This window comes from Dasypus novemcinctus, chromosome 5 (genome assembly GCF_030445035.2).
Source record: "Dasypus novemcinctus isolate mDasNov1 chromosome 5, mDasNov1.1.hap2, whole genome shotgun sequence".
Classification (NCBI taxonomy): Eukaryota; Metazoa; Chordata; class Mammalia; order Cingulata; family Dasypodidae; genus Dasypus; species Dasypus novemcinctus.
The window spans coordinates 47371381-47394629 of NC_080677.1; the positions used below are offsets into that span (position 1 = coordinate 47371381).

Below are 23249 nucleotides of genomic sequence, written 5' to 3' on the forward strand. Positions count from 1 at the left end.
AGACTCCAGGTTGTATTAGCTAAAAGGCTTGGTTTGACATTTATCTAAACTTTAAGAAATATGTTTTGTGCCTTTATTACCACTGGTGAAGATATTTTGTTTGTATTATTGATGAAAATGTTGTATTGAATAGAACCTTGAAACACTACCAAGACCTCCTTTGAGGTCAACGTAAATAATTAATGAAAACACTCTTCCCACTGTCAAATGCCTTGTACAAATAAAAACATTCTTTATTTTTCCCTGTGTTCATAAACTATCATTCATCAAGATTAATAATCTCTCTCTATATACATATATTTATACTGAAATTTCACTTTTTGGCTTCCAACAAGAATTTAAGTTCAATTTTCCATGATTCTTCGTGAACTTATGCTGGCTACTTATACAACTTTTTTTCCCCCAAATGTATATAGTGCATTTTAGAACTCTGGACTTTTAAATTTTCTTAAGTCTCTTAAAACACCTAAAATTTTTAAAATTTAACCTCGTTCTTTTAAAGTAACTTGAATTTAGAATTCCTTGATTTATATACAGTATTAAGACAACTTCATATATGAAAAACTATTTTAGAACTATACTTAGGAAAAAAATTTAAAAAAATAAAAGAAACTACATGTAAAGGCATATCCAAACTCTTTAGGATTTATTTTGAGACTTTCCTGTGGGATAAATTATCTAGGCTAGTTGGTTGGCGACAAACTATCAAATTCAATTTTTCTTAGGCTAAAAAATGAGGGTTAAATTAACACCCTTAAATTTTCAAGAGATAATTAAAATAGCACTATTTTACAAAACAAGCATATAGAAAGTACAAGCAGAATGAAAGTCCAAATTGATTCATAGGTTTCTTTTCAGCAAATTTTATTAACCCATCATGGATCTAATGATGTTTGAGGTATAGATCATGATTTCAGGTATCAGTATAAGTTAAAGGTTAAAAAAAAAAAAAGTTCCTCCTCCCAGAAAATAGCCTTTGGTGCCTGTCACACCTGAGCACATGAACCAATGAACCAACTGCTATAGGACTTACATAACCCAACTGTCAAAACTGTTTTTACACAACTAATTAAAAGCTTAAGCAAAAGTGGAAATACATTTAAAGTCAAAATCAAACACTGTTCTACTATTGCCTCAAGTAGAGTTTATTGATAGTTAGGTTATCCACATTTCTATATAAATATAAACATTCTAAGTGACTGTCACTAGTGCAGGTACATTTAACATATGAAAGCTCCACAGGAAGCTAACTCATTTTGTGTGTAACAAGAATCAAGGTTCCAAAAACTCAGTTGTGCCACGTAAAACAAAACAAAACAAAACAAAACAAAACAAAAAAACCTAAATCCAAACAAAATCCTGCTACCAAAGTGCATTTCTTTTGGTTATCTTCAGAACAGCTATTGGCTTTACACATAGAAATCGTGTTGATTTGCTAATATACGATGATTGGAAGTCAGTCTTTGCCTGCAGATAAACATTTGGTGAAGGTATTTTTACATTTTAATTTAGAGGTGTTTTATTCCAATGTAAACAGCACTAACTGATTTTCATAACACTTTTCCCTTCATTTTCTAAAATCAAAATTCTTATCTGCAGCACTGTACCATTTCTTCCTTCTCTATATGAGGACTGCTCATGAACACTGTTCCATTTGTAAACAAAAAATTAAAGCTCAGAGCAATACAGGACATCTTTTACATTTTCACTCCACAGTGCATCAGGTGTTGTTTATAAAGCTTTTGCTCCTCCCCAAATACTACAAAAATATGATATGAAAAACCACATCTGTGTTCAGCCAGCAAATACTAAGAGAACAGATATTTTATAACTGGAATATTTAGAGACCATGTATTGCAAATACATTCACTTTTGATGGAATTCATCAATTGGTTTCTTCCTAAATCCATACATGTACCCAAGCATATACATTTATGATTAGTCTACATGCCAGAATTTACTACATGAAAGAGTCAAATAACTGTAGGTTCTTCAAGTGAAAGTGCTTCTGACAGCAAACTATTTCTACAACATTCCTAAACCCCCCACAAAAGGTGTCCTAAACCTGACCGTGTAGAAAGATGTATAGTTATTTCTAAAAAGTAAAAGACTACACACCAAAACATGCTTTGTCAGGAAAACTAATCCATGCACTTAAATATAACCCAAATACCCTATTTTTATTAAGCTTAGACCAACTTAATTAAACATTGTCTAGAATTAAGATATAACATTAAATTATTTGATTTCAGAAACTGTCAAAAATTATTTGGCCAAAACTTAAAAAACCAAACACTTCCTCCTTGTCCTTTTTATCCAAAAAGTACTGGTAGGGTCAACACTGTATATTGTATATATATTAATATACCTTAGCATTTCCATTCATTAGCATTTTCAAAATACAAAGCCTTAGTTACTCTGCAAAGGCTCCCCACAAAAAGATATAAGCACAACACTGGGTAGACACTCTTCAAAGTTTTATTTCACTAACTTCAGGTCAAATTTCCACAACTGTTTTCTGGTCATTTTACTATCCTTGCTTGGCTTCCGAAAAAGGTAGTACCAAAAGACTTGGGGGTTAGGAGTGGAGAAGAAACCACTTAAGAAGCCCTGCATTTACTCATCTTCCAAAAGGCAACAGAATTGGGCATCTGATTTTTTAACAAAACTAAATTTTTTAACAGCATCCAGGAGGGCAGGCAGGTAAACCAGGTGTAGACATTTCCATTTGTCAAAATCCAACCAGACAAAACCTACTCCATACAGATATAAAAGGTATCCCTCTTCATCTTTTCTTTTTTTGTTGTCGCAACATTTTTCTTCTTTTAATTATCATATCATGTAGTTTCTCAAGTCCTTCCTTTAGTCCATCTCCTATGATTGCACAGGTAGGCTGCAAATGCCAGGGAGTTGATGAGCTCAGTTCACCCATTGCTAACAATTTCTCAATTTCTGAGAGAGACAGTGAGTTCCTCAAGTCTTGTTTGTTAGCAACTATGAGTACAGGGACTCCTTGATTTTCTGATATCCTAGTTATTTTATGAAGTTCAGTTTTGGCTTCTTCCATCCTTTCGACATCAACAGAGTCCACAACAAACACAATGCCATCTGTGCATCTGGTATATGACTTCCACAGCGGCCTTAATTTCTCTTGACCACCTACATCCCAGAAGTGAAAAGTGACTGTTTTAGAGTTTCCCAGGGTCACCTTAATTTTCTCAGTGTTAAATCCTTTGGTAGGTACAGTATTTACAAATTCGTTGAACTGAAGCCTGTATAATACAGTTGTCTTTCCAGCACAGTCCAAACCCAGAATAACGATGTGGAAGGACTGAAATGAAGGCAGGCTGGACAGGATTGAAGTCTGGTCTGACAGTCCATTCCCCATTTCCAGCTGCAAGTAAGTGCACCAAATTGTAATACTTTCTTCTTAATGATTTTGAATTTTTCGTCCTAGGTGATCCAGCTACAAGACTGTTGGAGGTGTGGGGGAAAGAAGGGCAAATCAGTTATTCTTATGAAACAACGTTACAATTACTTTTCCTCTATTTTTGTTAAAATAAGCAACACGGGGAAAACCAGCTTTGGTAAACAAATTAGACGAGATATCAAACGTAAGCAATCCAGGACAAACGACAGAATAATCGTTGTAACTGAAATTCGTTAAGTTGCAGTAATTGTACTTTTATCTAATCCCCTGGGTCCTCAAACCTCAAAGACCTCATTCCGGAGACAACCCAATAACCAGTATCTGGTCCAAGTCACTGCAAACCACAGAAGTGCCCCTTTTGGCAAAAATTCACAACATATTATCCTAACTTGGAGATCTAATTCCACGGGCTCACAGCAAACCCAAGATCACTATTTCTCCCACCCACCAAAAACTAACAATACTCTCACCTCCCCGACTGGAGTCTGTATCCGAAGGAGAAAACATTGGCAGGAGCTCCTACGCGGCTGGAAAGCAAGCCCTGCCCGTCCAGCTTAGCTCTCCACGCAGATCTGGCAAGTTGCACTAGAAACCTCGGAATCAGACCAGGCCCACTCCTCACGGCCCACCCATGAGCCCTAATCCCATTGGCCACTCGCACCAAGGCGTCCAACAACTCCCGCCCCCGCGCCCTAATTGGTGAGTATAACGGCAGTTCTGGGTACTGCAGAGCCAGGCTCTCCCGCGGTCCGCAGGCACTACCTGTTGCCCTCAAGTTAGAAAACTAGGCGCCCACAGAGGGAGCCGAGCGGCCCCTGCAGGAAAGTGAGAGCGTCGGAAGCTCAAGTCGCCACCAGCCCGCCAGGCCCTCCAGCCAGAGCTCACCTGCAGCGCGGCCGGCGGGCGCAGAGCCAACGCTCTCACATCCGGGGACCGCGGTCACCGCCGGCGCGTTAACCCTTTGCCAGCTGGCCGGAGGGTGCTCGCTGCGACCATATCGGCCCCTCAAGCGTTAATGGTTGGGCTTGCGGCAACCGCCAGGGCAAATCCACCCTTCCCGCTGCGGAATCTCTTCACCTTTTCCTGCCGGCTTGTCTCCCTCGGCAGGGCGTGGCACCACAGCTGCCCGCCCCTTTGCGGCTCACCGGACTAACGGTCCTTCCCGGGTCTAGACCAGACGTCGCTCCCAGCCGCTTGACAGTCTTGCTGATACCTTTCCGCGGGCACCAACGAGGCCGAGGCGGTGGCTAAGCGACGGGAAGCCGCTTCCAAGGGTACCGGGCTGGCGCCGCGCCCCAGCCTGCCCTAACGGTGTTCTCCCGGCTGCTCTTCCAGCCTGTCGCGGCCCCGCCCATTTCCCGCGCCAGGCCGCGGGGCTAGCGCGGGAGCTGGGTCTCCTAGCAACGCCCAAACAAGGGCACGTTCGAACCGGCGCGGCTCAGCACCCGGCTGCTAGCCAGGTCGGGTGGGGCTTCCGGCCTCAGCCTGGGAGGCGTTCCCGTAGCTAGCGTTTACCCAAGCCCTTGGCTGGCGTCGGGTAGGCCCCGCCCTGCACTGCCTGTGCCAGTGGCACGGTGGGGTGTCCCCGGGGTGGTGATTGCGTGACGCAGGGTCAAGGAGTCCAGCGAACAGCGGGCGGGCGGGCCTCTTATATAACGGGGTGACGTGGACGTGCTTCAATAGCTACTTTGAGCTACCTGGGCGGGACGGGCGTCTCTAATGCACCTTCCTTTAGCAAAGCAAATGAACGTTTTCTCTCCCATATGATCCTAGTTTTACAGATGAGGAATTACACTCTGCAAGATTAAATGGCAGTTTTAATGATCCAAAGAAAATGGATGGTGGTCCTGGTACTAGAATATAAATCTATTAGTCATTAAATGCATAATGCTTAACATTGAATGATTCTGACTCTAAATGTGAATAATGTGCAATTGTGTCCTTGATCTGTTCGTTTGCAAATATTTATTGAATACTTAGTAGGCAGTAGACACAATTCTATGTATTTGAGGGTAAAATGGTGAGGAAAACAGTGTGTTCTTGTGTCCTTGATCTTTTTATTCGCAAATATTTATTGAATACTTAATAGGCAGTAGGCACAATTCTATTGATTTGAGGGTAAAATGGTAAGGAAAACAGTGTGCACTTGTGAATACTGGAGTCTCCTGAGAGAAAAAGTAACCGAATTGTCACTTGAATAAAATTAATTACAAAATGTGACCAGCGATAATTACAGGATGCTTGTGATAACGCGGAACAGGGGCTCTTAAAGGAAAAATTAAGTGAACAAACATATTTTGGGTGGAGGTGGTAAGAGATTGTTACTTGGAAAAATCCACGTGGTGCACCTTAGAAATTATTTTTAATGTTTTCTTTTAAAATATGGATTTAAATTTCCCCAAGAAATTCCCTGTTTTCCTCAGGACCATTATTATCAGTAATATCCATCTGCTTTATGACAAGCATAGGAACATAATGACTTGTCAGCAGATTTTTTTTTAATCGCTAATATGAAACCTGAGGACTAACTAAACACAATGCACAATTTCTAAATAGCAAGACTAATTTTGGAAATAAAAGATGTCTTAAATGCTATACTTTATCAATTTATTTATTGAATCTAGAATAGACTAAGGCTTGCCTTAGTTGAAATTGTGGAATCTCATTAGCCATTTACAGTAATTAACAAATAAATGATAAAGGGCTTGGTGCAATAATTAATAGCTCTTTCTTGGATATCTAACAGGGCTTCTTTATCAAACTGGAAACACTTGCAAATTCTCCTTAAATCAAGAATTTAGAACATGAAAATCCCATGGCAAACAGTCTTCTGTTTACAATAACTTTGAAATCATGTAGGTCCTTCTCATATTCAATGCAAAGGTGCATTTTTCCATCATCCTTCCTGGAGCATAAAAGATAGAAAACCCCTAATCTTGCAAAATCACCTTCACTAAATTGCACTTTAATGTTACACCTTAGGATTTTACCTAGAATAAGGGTCTGCAAACTATAGTTTGTGGGCCACCTCCTCAAATCAGGGAGCTAGGAATGGTTTTACATGTTTAAAGGGCTGTGAAAGAACAAATTAGAAAAGAATATGCAACAGAGACTATTTCGGGCCTACAAAACCTAAAATACTCTGGCTTTTTACAGGAAAATGTTTGAATGCTCCTGATCTGTAGCAACAACAACCATATGAAAACTACAGCAAATAATATAAAAAGTGATGAAATTTGTGGAATATACTGTCTGTTTTGGTGCACAATCCTCCTATGGATGGCCCATTCAGATATTTTATTTAGTTGTCCTGCCAGGAATATCTTTGATCCCTTTAGGCTGTAGTTCTCAAACTGTGTGCTAATGTGCCGTGGGTTGCCTCAGGGAACTCATAGGGGGTTCTACTGGATACATTTAATTTTTTTATTAGAGAAATTGTAGGTTCATGCATAAATTAGAGTTCCCATATACCACACTTTGCGTTAGTATGGTGCATTTATTATAATTCATGAAAGAACATTTTTTATAATTGTACTATTAACTATAGTATATCATTTATATAGGGTTCACTGTGTTGTACAGTCCCATGTTTTTTAAAAAATTTTTATTCGAGTAATATAAAACTTAAAATTTCCACTTTTAACTACATTTACATATATAATTCAGTGCTGTCAATTGTAGTCACAATGCTGTGCTACCATCACCACCATCCATTACCGAAACTTTGTAGAATTTAAGCATTAACTCCCCATTCCCTACCCCAGTCTTGCCCCTGGTAACTTATATTCTAGATTCTGATTCCATGAGTTTTCTTGTTCTAATTATTTCATATCAGTATGGCCATAAAATAGTTGAAGGTTCTATGGGCTATTTTAACTTTTTGAGGGGAACACAGTGACATCTGTTGGGCCATGTTAACAACTACAACTATTATGTTTTCTTGAATCTATTTGATGGGACTCCGGGAGTTTCTTTTGGCCTGAGGAGCCATAAAATAAATAAATAAATAAATAAATGAAGTACTCAGTCACTCTGTGAACCTCTGCCTTTAGTTATGGTTTTCTGAACTTACTAATAATGAGAATCACCTGGCAGTGCTTGTAAAAATACAGATTCTTTGTCCACCATTCCAGACCTCCCAAATCTGAAGCATCAGGGGAGAAGCTGGGGATCTTTATTTTCAACAGAAATCTGAGGTAATTAGTGATTAGATAATTTTGAGGAAATTTTACCATTAAAAAATGGGTAAGCTTTCTCCTTTAAATAACTACAGCTGAATAATTTACTAAATAGCAGGATCCAGATTAAATCTGATGCTATTAGAACAAGCCTATAGCATGCTTCTCTTTTCCATAATCTTATTTTTCTTATATAACTAAGCAACGAACATATTAAAATTAACATCCTTCCAGAACTCTGTCACTCATTTTTGTGTGCTGCTTCCTCTTCAAGGATACCTCCCTTCATTTGCTTTGGTGGACTCTTCCTAGTTCAGAAGTTTAAGCAAACAGAAGGCATTATCTCTGGTCCAGTAGAGCTGATAGATAAGCACTAATGATCATGATACTCAGTATGACTTCTTAGTAGAAAAATAGAAGTTATCATCAAGTCTTATGCTTGCTGCTTGCACAAACTTTATCTAACAGTGGGGATAGCTTAAAAGAAAGATATGACCATTTTCGATCTGGATGTTAAGAGACCAGACAAGAGACAAGGAAATAGAATTGCACATAGAAACAACTGTATGTAAAACATGGAGGCACAAAAATTTATAAAATGTCCAAACACATCCAAAAAGAGGAGATTCTACTTTCCCATGGGAAAACTATATATGCTAGGTAAGATATTTTCCTGAGTTTCAAATAATAGAAGAAAATTGAATACATTTCATATTTCTGAAGAAACATCTTAATACTATTCATACTCTTGGTAATTTATTCATGCTTCATAACCTTATAGTTAGAAAGTTTTATTGAGCTAGATCCCATTTCCCCTCTGGGACTCTTACACCAAACACCCAACATGTTCAAAATATAATTATCATTTCATTCTCAGCTCTGCTGAAAATTGGCCCTCCTCTTTTAGTCCCTGTTTTGGTTGATGGTAATTCATTCAATAGTCCAAAGTGAAAATCTCAATTCTCCTATATCCTATGATTAGCCACCAATCCCTATTTATTGTATTTCCAAAAGTTTCCTAACGCATTTCTTTCTTTCCATTCTCATTTCTACTGCTTACTCAGGTTTTCGTGGTGTCTCACCCAAACTAGTTAATTTGCCTACTAACTGATTTTTCAGCTAATAAACAGTGAAGCTGGAATTTGTCCCCTAGGTCTGGCTCCAGTGACTCTCCTTTATCCACTAGCCTCTAGGGAGTCCATATTCAGGTACACCCACTACAGGGTAAAAGCCAAGGAACAATTTTTTGACAGAACTTTAGAAAGCACAGGAATGTCAGAAGGGAAGTAGAGTCCAAATGTTCCCTTAGAATTAATCCAAAATAGGCTATTCACAGGGTCCATAGGTCCAAAACGCTCCTCACAAGCTTCTTTTATGAATAGCTTCAAGTCCTAGCTCTTTCCAGCTCCAAGGCACAAGACATACGCATTAATCAGCAAAAGGGGTGCTGATGCAAAATACCAGCAATTTGTTGGTTTTTATAAAGTTTATTTATTTGGGGTAGGAGCTTACAGATACCAGGTCATAAAGCATAAATTACTTCCATTACCAAAGTCTATTTCTGCTGGAGAAAAACAGTGCTCCCTGGGACACAGAGACTGATATGACCACCGGCAGAAAATTTATTAAGAAGCTCTCCCAATGGAGGGGATCTGAAGAACAGACTACAGCCCCCCCCACCGGCATGGTGGGAGTCTGAAGAGAGACTTCAGCCCACTTGTGGAAGGTGCTGATGTGAATTTATATAGTACATCAAAAAGGGAGGAAATGTTAGTTCATGGGGAGGGGGTTAGGGTCCAGAGTACAACCTTGGGTCAATAAAGGGCTGTAAAATGAATTCTCTTTGTGTGTGGCTTAGGGATGGTGGGCTAGGAGGTAGGGTTTTCTTGGAATGCAGGAAGATTTGATGGCCTGGAAGGGATGAGGGTCCTTGACTGTTCAATTCCCATGGTGATATGGCTCATTTTTGGGGGAAGACACACTGTCTTCCACATATAGGCAGCTTGCTCAATCGATCAGAATGGAGCCACAGCCTTATGACCTGCTAATCATTGCAAACCTCTAACAATTTCCACTTGTTGGAGCAAGATGGCTGCTGACATCTGCCAGGGTTCAGGCTTCCGGGGTTTCTCTCTTCCCAGGTCTTCCCTCTGGGCTTAGGGTTCCTCTTTTCCCAGGGTTTGCATCTTTCCAGGTTCAGGGTTCCTCTCTTTCCAGGGCTCCAGCTACAGCATCAAACTCCAACATTAAAACTCCAACATTAAGAACCCTTAACTTTGTCCTTTGCCATGCCTTTTATCTGTGAGCCTCCACCCACCAAAGGGTGTAAAAGCCCTATTGGCACAAGAGGTTTACATAGTTACTTAATCAAGTAAACCTATGAATCCAATATAATCTAATATGCCCAGAAGTAAATATCAGTTTACAAACATAATCCAATATTTCTTTTTGGAATTCATCAATAATATCAAATGGCTACAACATGTTATCTCTTTCTCTGGAAGGACCTTCATGTACATTTCCACATGTGAGTGCAGCCCAGTTACTAAGAGGTCCAGAAAGTAGAAAGGCATTGTACCACACCACATACAAGGTCTACTTACCACATCCCTATTTGCTGGCCTTGGCCCTGCCTCTTGCTGGAATGATTGACAGTAAGGCCATGCAGTCCAACAGGATCCCAATAAGAGTAACACCTCAGAACAGATGAATCCTGATTATTTTCAGTTTAAAATAACACTCTTTGTTATATTTGATTTCAGCAGTCTAGTTCAGTCTAGTTCCTTTCTACTTTCCTCTACTATCATGAAGATTTTTTTTAAAAATTTAATTGTCTATTTTTTAAAAGATACATAGATCACAAAAAATGTTTCATTAAAAAATATGAGATTCCATATACCCCACACCCCAACCCCCAACCACTCCTCCCACATCATCAATCATTGTGGCACATTCATTGAATTTGGAGAACATATTTTGGAGGACTGCTGCACCACATGGATTATAGTTTACGTTGTAGTTTACACTCTCCTCTAGTCCATTTAGTGGGTTATGGCAGGATATATAATATCCAGCATCTGTCCCTGCAATATCATTTAGGACAACTCCAAATCCCGAAAATGACCCCACATCACATCTCTTCATCCCTCTCCCTGTCCTCAGTAACTCCCGTGGCCACTGTCTCCACATCAGTGTTAGAATTTCTTCCATTGCTAGAGGCATAATAGTTCTATAGTAGAATACCAGTAAGTCCACTCTAATCCATATTTTACTCCTCCATCCTGTGGACCCTGGGATGGTGATTTTAATCCTATCAGCTACAAATCTTTATGCCGCTTCTTTCTCTCTCTTTCTATTTCTTTCTTTCTTTCTTTCTTTCTTTCTTTCTTTCTTTCTTTCTTTCTTTCTTTCTTTCTTTCTTTTTCTTTTTCTTTCCCTCCCTCCTTCCCTCCTTCCCTCCTTCCTTTCCTTCCTTCCTTCCATCTTTTAAAGATACTTAGATTACACAAATGTCACATAACAAATATGGGGAATACCCATGTGTCCTGTTCCCCACACTTTCCACATTTTCCCACATTAACAACATCCTTCATTAGTGAGGTACATTCATTGCAATTGATGAATACATTTTGGAGCATCACCACTAAGCATGGATTAAAGTTTACATTGTAGATTACACTCTCTCCCACCCAATTCTGTAGGTTATGGCAAGATACATAATAGCCTGCATCTGTCATTGCAATGTCATTCAGGACAATTCCCAAGTACCAAAAATGCCCCCGTATTACACCTGCTTTTCCCTCTCCCTGCCCTCAGAACCTCCAGTGGCCATTGCCTCCACATCAATCATATAATTTCTTCCATTGGTAGAATCACAATAAGTCTATAGTAGAACTAGTAAGTCTACTTTAGTCCGTAGTTCATTCCCCAGTCCTGAGGATTCTGGGATGGTGATGTCCACTCCACCTCTAATTGAGAGGGGGCTGTGATCCCATGGAGCCAATGGATGGGACTCTCTTGCATGCAGTTGAAGACTCTCTTGGTTCCTTTATGTCGTAGTCATCCATTATCACCTTCTTGTTAGTTGTCCTGGGTGAGACCAATGAACTGGAGAGTAGGTTTTACAACTCCATTGAGATTCAGGGCCCAGCTGGCACATGGACAGCCCAAAGATTTAAGTCTCTTAGATGTACACCTAACAACTTAGTACAAATTATAGGTTCAAATAGAAAGACAAAAGAGCCATGTGTAGGGAAACCACAACTGAGTCCAACTCTGTGACACTGGGGAGCATAAATTCCAAATTAGGGCCCACTGGCAAAGCACAAAACTCCTTAGCTGTCTGCCCTGCCTATAGTCTCCAGAACCCTCAGGAGCCCTACTATTTGGGGTAGTATCTAGTTTGGCAGTCAAAGAGATCCTACTGAGATGTGCATAAGCATAACCTCTAAAATTATCTCCTGACTCACCTTGAAGTCTCCTAGCCAAATTAACTCATTTGTCTTCACATTTTCCTTTTTTGGTAAAGGTCTTTTTGCAGTTGCATTGCTAGTTGGTGCTTGGTAGCAATCCTTCGGTGCCAGGGATGCTCTCCCCAGGAATCATGTCCCACACTGGGGGGATGGCAATGTATCTATATGCTGAGTTCAGCTTAGAAAGAGTCATGTCTCTTCTTGCATGCCCCAAGACATCAGTCCTTAAGTCTTTTATCTAAACCCTCTCCTTAGATAATCTCATCCTGTACCAGGGCTTTAAACATGCTCTATCTCCCAAATTTGTGTTTCCAACCTGGACCTTTTCTCTTAACTCCAGACCTGAATGGCAGATATCTTAAAAAAAAAAAAAAAAAAGAACAAAACAGCCCTAACCCTGCTCCTTAGACTTGGTATTTCCCATCCCAGTCATTGGCAACCCAAGTATCCTACTTTCTCAGAGCAATAACCTCAGAGTCATCCTCACATACCACATCAAATTCTGCCACCCACAACCCCCACTGCTATTACTCTAGTCCATGCCCACTGTGTCCCTTGTCCAATCAGGTAGTCTCTTTGCTTATAGGGGAAACCTCTTCCCCCAGGCTCAAATGTCACCCCCTCAGAAAGAGCTCTCTTGAACCCCTTAAAGTATCTGCCCATCGCTCTTCTCCCACCATCACTCTCTATCCCCTCACTCTGTTTTATTTCTTTTTCCTAGCACTTGTCCCTACCTGGCCCTCACCATCTGCCCTTCTCCTTCTTTCCATTGTAAGTTCCAGGAAGGAAGGTGTATTAGTTTTCCACGGCTGTTATGACCAATAACAGACAATGGATTGGCATAAATGACAAGAATCTATTGGCTCATATTTGGGAGGCTAGAAGTCTAAAATCCAAATATTAGTAAGGCCACACTTTCCTCCAGAGTCTTTTGTGTTCTTTGGATGGCAGTCTTTGTCATGTGGTGATATCTCTTTCCCCTCTGGCTCATTCTGACTTCAGCTTCTTCTGACTCACTGTATCAGAATTTCCTCTCTTTACAAGGTCTCAAGTCATACAGATTAAGACCTACCCTAATTCAATTTGACTATACCCTAACCAATAACATCTTCAAAAGGTCCTGTGATGGTTTGGCTAATGTGTCAGCTCGACCAGGTAATGGTGCCCAGTTGTCTGGAAAAGCAAGCACTGGGATGATTGTAATACAAGGGCATTTCATGAACTTTAATCATCAGTGAATTGATTGCATAGATGGCTGGTTACATCTATAACCATCTCCTAGATGGCCCTCAGCAATGAATGGCTTCTCATCTAATTAACTGAAGTCCTTAAAAGGGAAAGTGATTTCAGCATTCAGAGAAAGAATTCCCATCTTTACTTCGATAGTGTCTCCTGGGAACTCATCAAGGACCTTCATGGGAGCCCCTGGTTTGCATCTTGCCCTGTGGAATTTGGACTTGTTCTTCCTCACTGCCGTGTGAGAGAGTTTTATAAAATCTCATACTATCTACAGATATCTCCTTTGCTTCCTTTCTATAAGCCTTCATGCACTGATGAAAAACGGGAAATTTTGTCCTTGATGGATGATAAGAAAAATATTTAATTAAAAAAAAGACAATCATAACATGTCACCTATGTTTTTATATATATATGCTACCACTGGCAAATATTATAAAACTTAAGTTAGTTCTTCTGTTTGTTGTGGTACAAAAATTAAAATTAATGTCTAACCCATTAAACCAATATTTCAGAGTCCTCTCCCCCTTATTTTATTTTAAATTTCTGTTCATTTTATTTTCCATTTTAGTTTACAGTGAGGAAATCTTTGATCACATCTGAGATGTATTTTGACAATTTCAGTGTTACTGTCTGTACACTATCAGTTATTTTACTTTGATGTTCAAGTTGGTGGGCATAGAAAAATATAAATGATCTTTTAGAATTAAAAATATTAATGATGGTTGTAAAATGACATCATATAACATCACAATTAATCCTTTAAGATGATAATTTAATAGCAAATGGATATAAAATGATTCACAAATGAACTCTGCCATCAAGAAACTTATTCTTTTAAAATTAAGATAACAATGATCTAATATAGAAAGAAATAAGGGTCATAGCAGGGGTACAGATAAGTGCTGTGGAAATGTCTGAAGACTTGGAATTAGTTTCAACCAGGTCAGTTAGGCACACATCATGGAAAAGGAGGTACTGAAGCTGAATCCTAAAAGAAGACTTTATTTGAGCCCGTGGGTGCTGAGACAAGGCAGAGCAAAGAAAGGGCAGAGGGAGAGAGAGGAAGCTCCATTCTAGGAGATTGAAGGAAATATCATAAGCAAAGGAAGAGAAGAGAAGAATCAGGATGTGTTCCGTGGAAATGACAAGTAATTTATCAAGTAGCTAGAACACAGTTTGCAATATGAGGCAAATTCAGAAGAAAAGATATACTCTGATAGAGGTGTTCATGGTAAGAACATGAACTTCAGCCATTGATGCCTCCTTAATATCACCACTCCACAGCCAGTCAGACATAAAATCTTCATTCAGCTCTTGGTGGAGTTCCTGATGTAGAGCAAAAACTCCTTAAAACAAAGTGATAATACCTTAATTGACTTGTGTAGTAGTTATGTGTAAGTGTTCACTTTGTAATAGTTCATCAAGTTGTACACTTAGGATTTCTGTATGCATTTTATGCTTTTTAAAATTATAAGGAATAAAAGGAAAAGAACTTGAAGATGCTGCAAAGGAATGACAATGGATTGGGGCTGAACTAACCTTTGGATGCAGTGGTCCCTTACCATAAATTACTTACCATGTGAAATGTCCCTAGTAATGTTCCAGAGAATAGTTTCAGTAGAGTTGGACAGAAACTGTTGAATTAAGTGTTAATGAAACATTGAGTCTAGGTTTATTCACTAAAGGATTAAATAGCTTAAACTTTAAAAAATAAATTCAATATAATTTTCCCTCATCCCTATCAGAAAGTGAAATTAATGTTTCAGCAAAAGTCATCATGCTTATAGTATGAATTTGCCTAACCCTAACATTCCTTCATCTATTCCTGAAGTTGTAATACCCAATGTGTAGGCCTTTGATTACTGTTTTTCAGCTAGCTTTCTCACCTCATCTGCCACCATTCCCTTGTTTCCACTCCCCCAACCTCATTCCTATGCTGCAGCTACATGAAACTAAAACTTTTCCAAACATTCCATAGCATCCCATGTTAACTCATTCCCATGTTCTTTTTCATATAACCATAAAGTCCTATATCTACCCCCTTTCTAGGCATGCACTGAAACTTATCTACTTGGAGATCTATTTAACATTCAGTACAAGATGTAAGAGCATGTATTTTAGTGTTATAGGTGAAACTGTGTTCCTCCAATAGATGTGTTGAAGTCTTAACTCCCAGTACCTGTGAATGTGATCTTATTTAGAAATAGGGACTTTGTGATGTCATTAAGTTAAGATAACTAGGCCCACCCACACTAATCCAATATGACTGTGTCTTAACAAGAAGAGGAGAGGCAGAGAGAAAAAGGACATGTGAACATGGATGCAGAGACTGGAGAGATGCATCTACAAACCAAGAAACACCAAGGACTGCTAGCAACTATCAAAAGCTGGAAGAGACAAGGAAGAATTCTCCTTCCACAGGTTTCTCAGGGAGTACGGCACTGTCAGCAACTTGATTCAAACTTTTAGCCTTCAGAACTGTGAGACAATACCTTTCTGTTCTTGTAAGCCACCCAGTTTCTACCTAATACAATGAGGCTTCTTCAACTTTCCCAATCAAAATAAATCACTCCTTCCCTTTTGCACCGCTTTTATTGTGTGTGCATACTGGTCACTGAATTTTTTTGTTTCCATGTCTAATTCTCTATGATTGCCACTATCTAGCACAATACTGGTACAGAATTTATCATAACTAGGTGATTTGTGTGGCTGATTTTTTTCTTTTTAATCTAGACACAAGCTACCATTTAAGATTTGGCAGGTTCTTTCTGACTGGGGTGAGTATAAATTTTCTTGAGATATATCTTTGGGTGCCCTATTTGTTAAGTAAATTCAAAGCAACTAAGTAACTGTTGTCTGAAGAAAAATACATAATAGGACACTTTTTGGTAAATAAGAATGCCTCTTCAAACTTTCTCTTGGGAAAAGATACAGAACTTTATGTACAGCCAAGAAACCACCTGAATAGAAAGGAATATAATATCTACCCAGTTGGATCTTTTCTGCTAGATTGAGATGGTCTTGATAAAGGTCTACCAGCAGGAAAGGGGTCCAAGTAGAACTTCTGCAGGAGTAGTGATATCTGGGCTGGTGACCTGGTGACAAACACCAGGGTTTGGAGGGAGATGGGAGGAAGGTCAGTAGGTGAGTCTCTCCTTGCCCAGCATGATGGACCTGCTCAGCAATTAGGTTCAAACTTCTGTCTGCAGAGATCTCGATCAATAAGCACATTGATGACACATTGATGAACCTTTTTGGAACTGCAGTGCTATGGCACAGACTCAAGTAGCTGAAAAAACAGAGCCTTCTGGAAGCTGGTCATACTATCATGTACTCTATCACCACAAAGCATTTGGAAACAGGATTGGTTCTTCAAATGAAGTTTCCATGATTATGGAATATTTCAGGCAGTGAGGAGGCAGTATCCCAAAGTAAAGATACTGATCTTCCTGCTAATATAATATTTGATCCTGAGGTGATTTTATTTTGAAAAATAAGAGTCATGACCATACTTGTACCCTAAGCTCATGACGTGGGTCATACCAGTCACAGAATGAATAGTGATCACAGTCATTTGGAAACTGCCAAACTCAGATCTTTGCTTTAGGGAGATTACTCTGGAAAAGATGGGTAAAAATAGAGGAAGAAGGACTACCTTAGAGGTTTGGAAAGAGTGAAGTTTAGATGTAATGGAAGCCCTAATTGAGAATTATAACAGAGGAAATGGGTTGAGGGGGAAAACAGGAGTTAAATAATTTTGAGAGAAGATTGGCAGGATCTAGAAATGTATTAGACATATGAAACAAGGGGTGGTTTTAAGATGTACCACGATAGTAACTAGAAAGATGTTGGAGCCATTAATAAAAAAGTGCAAAAGGCAGAACTTAATGTGGTAGAGAAGATAATGAGTCTGGAATCAGTATACAGGATCAGAGTGGTGGTGATGTAGTTGTACACATACAGAGCTGTCTAGCACTGCAGTTTTCAAAATTGGTTGTTAACACAATCATCTGATGAGGTCAATTTTTAAATTTATTTTTCAATGCAAGCATTTCTGTTAGAGCTGGAATATTTAGATTACAAGTTAGATATAACAGGTAAAATATTTTGCATTACTCACACTGCTGCAAACTATTGACCATAATGATATCATGAGCAGGAAATATAAGGAACAAATGATTGGAAGCTAGCAGTAGTCATTAAAATAAAGGCTGCTTTCCTGTAGTATAGCCACTTTGTGTGGATTTGTGCCACTTACATCAATCAGTAATTAATGTGGTGAGTTGTATATAAGAATTCTAGTGCTAATGAGAGTTCTGGAGGAAGGGATGTTTAATAATAGACAATCCTATATGAAATCAAAGCTGGATTTGCTTGATATTGTTTCTATTTTATATCTATATACTTATTGTCAGTAAAAATAATCAGGTCCAGGAAAAATTACTTTTCTATATGATTAAAACATTTTAGCTTCCAATCCTCTTCTTAAATTTTCATTGAAATATTTGTTTTAACATAGCACACTGTGATTATGCAAGGTTTAGGAATACAGTCTCATGTTGTAGTCAAAGAATTTTACAGTTTTCCCACCCAGACCTACTGATTAAGACTATACAGGGGTAAGGTAGAAACTACTGGAACAAGAAGTACCTAGAGATCATCGACTGAATCTGAAGACAGAAAGCACAGGATAAATTTTCAGAATCACTGGCATAGATGAAGGGCAGGTGTAATTACTAGAGAAAAGGGAAGGACAGAAAGAGAGAGGAAAGCCTCTATTTTCACCTTTACATAATAAAAAAACCAAAACAATTGCATTGCTTTATACAATGTTTCAACCCTCGGAAGTGTATCAGAAGAGATTAGATGTTGCTGAACCAGGAATGCTTGTTGTAGCAGGAGAGACTGCTTCTCTACATGCCTACAATCTATGCCATTATGTATCAACATTGTTACATTTTGTGTACTGAACTAAAAGGGTTTGGGTGGAGCCTTAGGAAGAAGGAGTTGCTATTTACTGTGCAGCTATGTGGAGTCATTCATTACTCAGGTAAGAAGGCTGAAGTGTGAAAGTAGAACAAGACTTCATGAAAGATCTAAGATAGGAGTGGTAAGTGAACCCTGTTTAGATTATATAGGATGAAAGGAAAAATCTCATAGGCTCAATCATGGGCCCCATACCTGGCATTGGTAGTCCCTTTCAAACTATTTGGGGAGTGAATAAATAAGGTAAACATGTGTGCCTTAAAGTCTCTTTACCTAGTTGATTTTAGGGAATTAAATGAGTTATTTTATGCATAACACCAATAATTGTTAGACAAAATGTTTTCATTGATGTATGACCACTTTTACACTTTCTTAGCTTTCTTAAGACCACAGAACTTATTCACTACACAGAATTTTAGTCCAAAGTAATTAGAATTTAAACAGTTCTCTAACTCACTGAAGTTTTGTTTATGTTTTTGTTTTTGGTGTGAAACAGGTACACTGGCAAAGATGCAGCATAATTTCTGAACTTCTCTTGAAGAGAGAGATAAAATTGCTGGTTATTTGCAAGAAATTTAGTGACCAAACTGAGTCCTAAATTTGATATTTGACAAATCATTTCAATTTTCTTAAAAAATCAATAAACACTTGTTAAATAATGAATGAAGGACAGCTATAGTTTACAAAAATGTTTACAAAGGAGGTTTTTCCACATATACAATTATCTTCAAAACTTCCCTGAAAGAAAAATAAGGTCAGTGCCATTATCCCTATCTTGCAGAAAGAGATGATGAGTCTCAGTAAGATTAAGTGATTTTTCTTGACTTGGCTGACTCCAATAAGAGCTCTGTGTATGACCATATACTGACTCACCTTGGATGTGGCATGCAGAGTAATACACTGAGCAGATCCAACAATAGAGAGAAGAAAGTTCTTTTAGAAAGTTTCAAATATTAGTATAATAGATTAGGTCAGTGGAAAAATATGGAAGATTGACATGTCATTTTTTTAAAAAGTATATTTATGTACTTTAAAAAAATAAGTATGCTTCACTTATCATGAGAGTATAATATTTAAAGATTATTAACTATCAGTCTGGAATCCATTGAGAATTGGCCACAAATTTATGATCTCAATCCAAAAGGGTTTTATGGGTCTTAAGTCAATCCAGATGAAGTTTCAAAATCAAAGAATGAGGTTTTAAGTTTTGCATACAACAAAAACAACTAAGGTTGGATATTGTCCTGGCATCTTCTGTTAAAAGGTAACAATGACTATTAGTAGAAATGTGGGTGTTATCTTAATGCTCCATATAATCACCAAACTTTAGACTCTTGGGTCTTTATATTTTCTTTAAAATAGCAATAATCTGTGATAATCATTGAAAGTGTGTTGGATGACATTTTAAATTAGAGTCAATGTGCTTCTTCAGGAACTTATAACATTAGATCAGGCTGATTCTCAGAATGAGAAATTACATCTGTTATAAATTGTTATCTAAGATATTAGAAAGAAGTATTGTACTGAGCCAGGTTGTCAAACTTTTTGATAATTCTGAAATTAAACTGGTTTCCAAGGAGTCTTAAATACTAAGAATAAGGCAAGGTCATGTTTCAGAAAAGAATACAAAGTATTAGAAAGCTAAGTATATAATCTATGTTGGCCTATTACAAAGATAAGTAGTATTCAATTTGAAATCTTGCTATATATATATAATCATTTCTGATATAGAACATAAAATAGAACTCAGTTTGTTTTTAACTCATAATAGAAAAATATTAATTTTATTCAATAAAATAGAGGTACAGAGAATCTATAAATGACCCACCAAAATATTTTGGGCTGACTACAAATCTGTGTATGTGAGTCTCTGTGTATGTTAAAATCTGACTATGACGATAGTTATTAAACTATTTGTATCAGGAGATCAGCCAATAAAATGTACATTTTCTATAACTAAAAAAAAATTATGATTTATTAGTTCTGTTTATTCACATATATAACCAATAAAATATATAGAAACTACAAAGAATTCTGTATATTTTATTAAGAAAGTAAATTATAAATGATGGACTTATTTAATAATTTTTGCTTTTTGTCACTGCAAGGAATTCCCATTTTTTTTTCAATGAGATGCTAGAGGAGGGTATTGAATCAGCTCATAAAGCCATAATGAACAGTAGATTGGAATTGGATTCTTTGAAGTTCATTTACGATTTGTAAAATTACAAAGTAGAATTATAAGTATTTTAGCTTGCTGGCTGCTGAAGCAAAAATCATACAATAAGATGGCATAAACAGTGAGAATTTGTTGGTTCACAGTGTTGGTGCTAAGAGAAGTAAAAAATCAAGGAGTCAGCAAGACAATGCTCTCTCCCCAGAAGACTGTGATGTTCTGGGGCTGGCTGCCAGAAACCCTTGATCCTTGGCTTTTCTGTCCCATGGCAATGCACATGATGATGCCTTCTTTCTCCTCAGGGTTCCATTGACTTCCTGCTTCTGGCTTTCCCCCTGTGGCTTCTCTATGTCTAAATTGTATTCTGCTTTAAAGGTTTCAGTGATCCACATTAAAGCCTAACTAAATTCACTTGGGCACAGTTTAACTAATAGCATCTGTAAAGATCCTATTTACAAATGAGTTCACACACACAGGACCAGGCGTTGAAACCTGAACATGTCTGTTGTGGGAGACATGATTCAATCCCCAACAACAAAGAAAAAAATAATTTTTCATTTTTTGAAGAAATGGGTATTAAAATCAGGATTATAAAAATCTATTACCATTTAATACTTTGGATTCTAAGCTATAATTTTGAAATACTTAAAATTTTTATTAGTTTAGATTTTACTCAAAGAAGTATTATATTATTGAATATAGAAATGAAAGTTTTAATAAATTTCAAGAATATAAAAAAAATTGATATTCAAAGAATATATGCAACTGCTGATGGGAAGGTAAAATGATAAAGCCACTTTTGAAAACAACCTGATAGTTCCTCAAAAGATTAACCATGGAGTTATCATATGACCTAGAAATTCCATTCCTAGGTAAAATACCTGTGTGGTTTGAAGCTGTATGTACTCCACACAAACATGCTCTTAAATTTAATCCATTCCTGTAGGTGTGACCCATTGTAAGTAGGACCTTTTGATGAGGTTGCTCCAGTTAAAATATTACCTACCTCAATCAGAATAGGTGCTAATCCCCTTGTTGGAGTCCTTTGTAAATGGAGTGAAATTCAGACAGAGAGAAAGCCACAGGAAGCAAGAAACTGTACATCAATGTTACCTGGAAGAGAAGGGAGAGACAGGAAACACTGCCAAGTGTCTTGCCATGTGACGGAAAAGCTAAATTCAAGGATTACCAACAACCAGTCCCAGAATGCTACAGTCTTTGGGCAGAAAGCATCATTTTGATGACAACTTGATTTGGATATTTTTCTAGCCTTAGACTGTGAGTAAATGAATTCTCATTGTTTAACCCAGTCCATTTCATGGTATTTACTTCAGCAGCTTGGAAAACTAAAACTATATCCAAGAAAAATGAAAACATCTGCCCATACGAAAACTTACACATGTATATATATACAATGAAATACTATGCTGCAGTAAGAAGAAATGAAATTGGTTCACATATGATAACATGGATGAATCTTGAAGACATTATGCTAAATGAAGTAAGCCAAACACAAAAGGTAAAATATTGCATGGTCTCATTAACATGAACTAAATACAAAGAATAAACACATGGAGTTAAAACTATACTAGCATGTGGGTTATTAGGAGATAAGAGGAGGGCTGAGAAGAACTACTGATGCTTAATGTATGTAGAAGTTTTAATTAACTTGACTGCAAAAGTATAGAAATGGATAGAGTTGAAGGTAACACATCATAGTGAGTAGCAGCTGGTTTATAAATGGGAATGTGTCTGGAAGGGGTAACTAGGGAATAATCTAGGTATTGAGTAACACAGTAAACCCAGAGGTAGATGAGAATTGTGGTTGATGGTACAAATGCAAGAGTGTCCTTCAGTGAGATAGAGTGAATGTATGTCACTATTGCAGAGTGGTGGGAATGTGGAGAAATATGGGAAAAATACAATTGGTGTGACCTTTGGACTGTGGTTGATAGCAATACTGTAATATTCTTGCATCTATGCCAAAGATGTATTGTGTTGGTGATGGGGGAGTATGGAAAATGTGTGCCAAATGTATGCTGTGGACTATGGTTGATAGTAATAGTCTGATGATATTATCTCATAACCTGTAACAAATGTTCTACCATGGTGTGGTGTCTTGGTGAAGGGGTGTTGTATGGGAATTCTACACATATGCATGATTGTTTTGCAGGTTCACAATTTCTATAATAAAAATATATTTAAAAAATAATAATATAATAATTTGAAAAATACACCAAATGTAAGATATGGACTGTAATTAGTAATAATATTTTGATGACATTCTTTCATAATTTGTAACAAAATGTTTGTAATAAATGTTTGACAACAATGCAAGATTTTGTTGGGGGTGGGGGTGTATGGGACCCTTATATGATGTTATACATGTTTGTTTTGTAAATTCACAATTTATGCTATACACTTACTGTTTATATGTTCATGTATGAATGATATACTTCAATAAAACGAAATAAAAAGTTATACATAAGTGTTCATAGCAGCATTATACATAACAGTCCAAAAGTAGAAACAACCCAAATGCCCATAAAGTTAGAAATGGATAACTAAATGTGGTATATCCATACAAAGGAATATAATTTGACAATAAAAAGATATGAAATACTGATATATGTTACAACATGAATGAATCTTGAAGATATTGTGCTAAATGAAATAAATTAGTCACTAAGGACCATGTATTCTGTGCTTCTATTTATATGAATAGGCAAATACATAGAGACAGAAAGATTGGTGTTTGCCTAGGATTG

The 23249-nt window shown here is 37.6% G+C and overlaps 1 protein-coding gene across 2 annotated transcripts; it reads right to left on the reverse strand.

The window, feature by feature from the left end:
- Positions 1-210: 210 nt before the first annotated feature.
- ARL4A (ARF like GTPase 4A) lies at positions 211-4442 on the reverse strand. 2 transcript variants are annotated; one of them, XM_071215142.1, is made up of 2 exons: positions 4316-4442; positions 211-3474 (listed from the first exon to the last, which is right to left on the reverse strand). In XM_071215142.1, the coding sequence occupies exon 2, from the start codon at positions 3386-3388 to the stop codon at positions 2786-2788; it is 603 nt and encodes a 200-aa protein (XP_071071243.1). In that variant the 5' UTR covers positions 3389-3474; positions 4316-4442; the 3' UTR covers positions 211-2785. The 2 variants fall into 2 exon arrangements, with proteins under 2 accessions (XP_071071243.1, XP_004447155.1); XM_004447098.5 differs by lacking the exon at positions 4316-4442 and adding an exon at positions 3901-4001.
- Between the last annotated feature and the right edge of the window lie 18807 nt (positions 4443-23249).